Source organism: Sinocyclocheilus rhinocerous, unplaced genomic scaffold (assembly GCF_001515625.1).
Source record: "Sinocyclocheilus rhinocerous isolate Xijiao unplaced genomic scaffold, SAMN03320098_v1.1 scaffold20, whole genome shotgun sequence".
In the NCBI taxonomy this organism is placed as follows: domain Eukaryota; kingdom Metazoa; phylum Chordata; class Actinopteri; order Cypriniformes; family Cyprinidae; genus Sinocyclocheilus; species Sinocyclocheilus rhinocerous.
Genome location: NW_015640468.1, coordinates 2,880,500 through 2,887,278, shown reverse-complemented (window position 1 = coordinate 2,887,278; position 6,779 = coordinate 2,880,500). Strand labels below are relative to the sequence as shown.

The 6,779-nt window shown below is 36.0% G+C and overlaps 1 protein-coding gene across 1 annotated transcript in view; it reads right to left on the bottom strand.

Annotated features, from left to right (window-relative positions):
- Positions 1-6,779, bottom strand: part of LOC107753158 (multivesicular body subunit 12B-like) — a 57,594-nt gene that overhangs the window by 32,117 nt on the left and 18,698 nt on the right. The window contains exon 6 of the mRNA XM_016569280.1: positions 6,103-6,197. Coding sequence (XP_016424766.1) covers positions 6,103-6,197 — 95 coding nt within the window. The remainder of the gene's footprint in view (positions 1-6,102; positions 6,198-6,779) is intronic.

Here is a 6,779-nt window from a genome sequence, read left to right as displayed (position 1 = left end):
ATTTATTTATGTGTGATTTATGTGTAAATTATGTGCAATGTCTTAGCCACTAGGGATTGTTACATAGGGCTATACAGGCATCTAGTGGCAACACAATGATATTACAGATACTAAATTGTGCAAAATGTTTATCTTAACAGTCAATTTACAAATAATGCATTCAGATTTGTGAAACTCAATGCACTGAATCTCCACAAATTAGTGTCATTACTATGACAAACAATTTGAATGTGACAAGTAACTGGTGTCTGAAAAGAATTACATATATATAATTTTGGTGGGGGGGGCAATAGGGATTTCGCCTAGGGCGTCAAATTGGCTAGAAACGGCCCTGACAAAGATAGTTTAGGTTGTACAATGTCATGCGGTACAACTACCAAAAAACGAACATTTATAAATTATTACATATAAATTATAATTTTAAAAACAGAAAACAGGTTTTATTTTTTATTTTTTGAAAATAATGATCAAGATGCGCACTAAAGCATTTACTTCAGGTCTAAAGAAAACGTTATTTATTTATTTATCTATTTTACTTGGTTACACCACATGTCATTTTCAAATTAAAGTGCAACTTTTCTTGAAAATGGTATAAAAACCCGAGATGCATACAAATAGAACATTTCTAAAAACTTAGTACATGTATTTTATTACTTTTTTATGAAGATTTTTCTTTATTGCCTATAAACTATCGTATAATCTTGAATAACAGAAAAATAAATTAACTAAGACCCATTGCAAATAATAAAGGATGTTCATAAATTGACAACACATACAATAGCATGCTGACTAGCATTTATTCTGAGAGCATTAGTGTGGGAATTTGGCCATTGTTTCAGAGAATAAACTATTCATACAGCTATAGATGAGTCTCTTAATATATTTTGAGACAAAGCAGGCGGCACACTTTCAAAACAGCCTTTGGGGGGCCCACTTCCCCCTTATCATTACAGACACATTTAGAAAATAATAGAAGAGCACATTTCTATTCATAGTATATATATATATATATATATATATTAAACAAACAAACAAATGAATAAAATATTAATAAATTAATTAATTTCAACTAGGCGTAGAAGTTAAATGTTTTTAGTTGACCCTTCAATATTAAAATGCAATAGGTAAAACTATAAATGTAAATGTAGAAGTATTTGTACTTTGACAATAATTATTCTAATTATTTTGCAATGCCAGCATCCCCAAAAAAAAGTACGTAAACACAGTCATATTGCACAATGTGCATATTAGGTCCCAATACTCTAGTAATACCAAGAGACCCCCTAAAGGAAGACTGAGGGTAGAGTCTTAAATCCAGATTAATCCAGAAACAAAACTTTAGATGACACATCAGTCATAGGTTTAGTGGTATTTGCTATCATGCACACGAGCCAAGCAAGTTGTAAACCCCCTCTGCATTTTCCCCAGGCTCCCTCTACGCAGGCCACGGGAATAAATCATTAATGGCTTTTTGGAAAAGAAGCTGTATGCAGTCTTTCATGCCCTGTCGCCAACCTGAAGTCCTTGGCTCCCTTTCAGAACGATTTTATTGACCCGAAATTGCTCGGCTTAAATCGTGTACCCATCGAAAGTAAAACACAGCTGTAAATCTGGTCTATGTCTATTCCCCCCCTAGTCCCCTCACAGCCACCCATCAAATATCCATACACAATTCATTTAGGGCAATTTAGCTGATGCTAAACAGAATCAAGGTGAACTTTCAATGGGCCCTCAGCTATGAGAGAGGAGGAGCATAAAAATGGTGGCCTAGCTTTGGGGGGTTTTAATCAACTAGCTCCTCAAGGCTAGTCATCCAGCCATGGAGCAGCCGCACTTAGCAGATGAGTTTTTGTGTCGCTAGCCCGAGTGCGTGTTCTCTAATCCTTCAGCCTAAAGTGTTTTGGTATTGTAAAATATGGCCACACGGGTGGAGAGAGCTGCTGGGCTACACGAGATTAGAGTCACGATTAAAAGCCTACGGGATCCCCCTCGACTGCCAAGCGCTAGCTGGAGCGCTAGTCACGGCGCAGTCTGCAGCCGGAGATAAGATGGAACTTTTGTTTGAAACCTGATGAGAGGCTTCCTAATGAAAGTGCTGGCCCAAAAATAATCTTTTTTCTCTGTGTTAGTCAATCAAAAAACAGTGTGGTCGGGGATGGTAAAAAGAAAAAAAAAGTGGGGGGAAATGTGAAGTCATTTTGCATAATCAGTGAGCACCATCTGGAACAATTAACGGAATTCCACAGAACTCAGAGGATCAGTCATATTGGCTTATTAAAGATCCTGAATTATAGGAGCAATAAATCCGTGGAAAAATGAAGCGTACCCCGGCCTGTCATCACTATTTTAACTTCAAATACGCACGAATATTCGATAAGGCTGAAAAGAAGAGATTAATATATGCAAATTAAGTCAAGCATTTTAAAAAACCCCCAACAACTGTCTGCCATTTTTTTTCCTGTCTCTTATTACGAGCCTTTATGTTTTATTCATACACCAGCTCACCTGTCATTTCATAAGCTCTAATATTATGGGGGTATTATTAAAGTGCGTAAAGTGGTGCTTTAATTGGAAAGCTCTGTTGCATTCTCCAATTATTTGGAGCAAATTAACAGCAGATGCACATACTTTAATAAGGGGACTAATATCAGTTCCGGAAAATCAAAAATCATTGTCACTCGCTCTGATATTTTACAAACTTAAGGCAATACTGAAACATCTCTGAATTTTTAACTCTCTCTCTCTCTCTCTCTCTCTCTCTTTCTCTCTTTCTCTCTCTCCAGTCACCTCTTAATTGATCTTCCTTTAATCCACGAAGGAATAATTGATCGCTATTATATTATCTTTAATAAAGGCATTGTCGTCCTTTTCTCGATTAATGCAATAGATATGTTAATGTAAGTTACATAGGGGATATTGAATATCTGTGTTATTATGAGTATCTGTTCCCTGTTTTTTATAGACAAAGACGAAAATGAAAATGACAAGAAGTCAAGCTTCTAACCACATATAATACTTATAAAATACATTATCAATATGATGTCCTCTTCACAAAAAATATTTAGATAAATCACAGCTCATATGACACTCTTTTCTAATAGACTAAATGTTACATCATTAATACTCCCAAAAAAGAATGTATTCAAATCCATCACCTCACAGATGTTGCAAACAGACTCTTTTTCACACTGATTCCTTCGCTAATTAGGAAATATTTCCTTCAAGCCATCAAGCTAAATGAAAAATAAATGACACCAAAAATCTGCTCAGCTTCAAAGAGGCAGTGGTGAAACAAAGTAAGAGGTTGAGAAGTTTAGAAATACTCAACTTGTTAAAATGAGCGTGGATTGTCAAGTGAATGAAGGTTGCCAAATCTATTGTCTATTGTCTAATTCTATCTGAATTAGTTTGTAATACTCTGCAAATAAATGTCAAAGCACCAGTACCTCAAATCTGCACATAATGTGGCTGACGATGACAGATTTCCAGACATGTTGGGTCTCCTGCGCTGGGCTAGTCTTTAATGTGCTGGTCTTTTTTTTTTTTTTGCATGTGTGTGTTTTGTTGGGAAGTGACGGAAGGTTTAATCAAGAAAGCAGGCAATTCATCAATCCTGAAGGAGCTGGTGCTACGAGCCTGACAGAGCTCGTGGATGATGTGAGCGCACATGGTTTTAGCCCAGCTCGAACCTGGCCAACTATCAACATCTGCGCACATACATACATGCACATGTGCATGTGCACGGAGTCCCCAACGATTAAGGTAAATCCATCTGTCTGTTCGAAACCCCACACTTCCTCAACTCAATTCAGGAAGAAAATCAATAAAGTCTCTAATAATAATGTTATTAATAATAATAATCCTACATGTATTTTAAGTAAAAATAGATGCATAATTAAATTAAATAAATTCATTATTATTATTAATTAGTTCCCAGTGATCAAGGTAAATCCAGCTGTCTGTTCAAAACCCCACACTTGTTTTTCAAGTCATAATTCATGAAGAAATTCTAATAAAATTCTAAATAATAATAATAATCATTATTAAAGGGGTCCTATTATGCTTTTTCACTTTTAAAATTTTAGTCAGTGTGTAGTGTGTATGTTTGGGCATAAAAAAGATCTAGAAAGTTACAAATCTCAAACGCCGCCTGTGTGCCTACACTCATAGAAAATAAAGTATTTGAATTTTAAAGATGTGGCGCGACGCGACGCTGCACTTTCGTCCGATGCGCGACCGCGTGAAACGCTGTTTTTTTCACCTCCGTGCTCAAACGTCTTTGTTTGGGCTTCCGAAAGCGGATGATGTCAGGAAACAGTGGTTGCAATTTATTTTTTAACTCTGTCCCTGAGCATTATAACCCCAATTTGCTATTGTGTGCTTTATGTGAAAAATAATGCGTTTTTCGAACCACCAAGCATGAAAGCATGTTCTAGTACACCCCCAAAACAAAATCAAGACTTTGTAAAAGAGCATAATAGGACCCCTTTAATATTATTATACATATTTATAGAAATATGAATGAGGCATTTATATAGCGCTTTATTGTGTATTGCTGTACACCCAAAGCACTTTACAATCATGAGGGGGTCTCTCTATATTAATTAATTATATTATAATTATATCTTATAAGGTATGTGTGCATGCTAATTTATATAATAATTATTAAATATGTGTGTGTGTGTTTATTATTATTATTATTATTATATAATTATAAATATGATTATAAATAAATTATAGTATAATTACATCTTATTCAAGACAACATTATACATTGTGGCATAGCAGTTTGTGTACACATTTCCTCTCTACTATCTCCATCAATAAAAATATCAAAATATCCACTGTATAACTAGACCACATACTGCTAAGCTCGCCTGTGAACACAGTTCCAGATGGTTACAGAGAAGTTGCTAAAGGAGGATCAATAGAACACACTACTTGTGGTGACAGAGTGATGATTGGTGTCTGCCTGTCAGTCAAATGGCATTACCATGGCGACAGGGAAGCAGAATGCATCAGCCCTCGTGCTGTTAGAACCTCTCCTTTCTCTTTGGCCTCACTCGAGAACAAGTCAATCTGCTGTTACTTTAACCACTGCAAAGGCAAGTGGCAGAGTTTAATGTGTCAGTCACTTATTTTAACCACTGAAGCCTTGATATGATCAACGTGCCTATAATCAATCAATTACAGTATGCATACAATATATACATGACTTACTGAAGGCTCTATAAGGCTGTTAATACCAAAGAGGTATTAATGCAATTAATGAATATACAGAACAAACAAACAAACATGAGCGTTAAACTCAAGTTAAATTATTCTGTATTTTTTTTTATCTAGAAGGGACACAGTAAAAAAAAATAAGAAAGAAAAAAAAAACTGTAGCAACTTGCACATATTCTAACATTTTTCTACTCTACCTCTCCATGTCACAACACATTTGGAATATTCCTCATATTAAGCCACTAAAATGTAAATATGAAGAATAAAATCATGATTGCATGTGCAGATTCACAGGCCAAGACTAGTGATACAGTATATGGCCTGTACCTGTATCACCAAAAAAAAAAAAAAACATGATAAGGACATGCATATGTATATCAATGTATCTCAAAAAAGCACATAAAATATATTTATAACAGGTAAATTTTTCTAAATTCACTCGCTGTTAGCAGGTGTGACCAAATGTCAGTTTTGGACCTGGATGTACCTCAATACAGTATGATTTCTTCCTCTATGCTACAGATTACCTCATTCTCACCACATGGTGTCTCTCTCCAGCCAGAAAAAAAGCACACAAGCATACCTTCACATCACAATCTCAAGTTATATTTTGGACCTGAAAGACAGGTCTGCAGGGCGAGGTGGTCTATGGGATTTCCTGAAGCACACAAATCTCATTCTCCTAATGTTTGCATAGGAGTGCACACGTCATTGGTGTGACTGTGTCATTTTCTGCCATTTGAAGTGTTAACAATAATCTTAGGGATGTCTCTAGAGTCAATTTCACAGAAGGTTGTGTAGAGATGCTGTAAACGTTTGCTACACTAGATAAAATTAATGTTGAACTTTTGAGATAATAGTTACAGGAGGACTGACCTGATTTGGTGTAGAAGTTGTAGATTTGGTGTTTGTAGTCTGGCCTGACGATGTTCTTTTTAGTAGAACTGGAGGCCGGAGACTCTGGGAATTGTCTAGGAAAGAGAGGCAGAACTGACCTCATTAAAAATGTGCAAAGACATAGGAAATAATTAATGGAAATGTTCAAATGAATCACTGTATTCAATAAAAAGATTCTGGAAGGAGATTTCACGCAGCAATTTAATAGAAAACTTTCTGCTTTCTAGAATTTCAGCACCGTTTATTTGCACATGCAGGTCTGCAGAATTATAAAGGAATTATGCAAATCAGGAAACAACGGAAACACGCCCCATGTCTTCAAAGTGTCACATTGTGAACAATGCAGCAAACTGATGAGATTTGGCATACTTTACTGGGAGGGTACAACACTGTGCTCCACAAATGAATCAGCTCTTTAAAGAGTTCTTGACACTGTTTAAAGTGTTGGAATATAATATAAATGTAACAGGAATCATTGATGTTAGAGATTGTGGGTCTCCATCTTTAACCACTGTGAGTCACTGACTCCATCTGATCATTAACCTCCTATTTTTTTCCCTCCCTGCCTGTGGCTCTTATGTGCCTGTGAGAGGTTGTCATGGAGTCGGTGATAATAAGAAGGGTTTCCTAAGCTAGTATGGCATAACACACACACA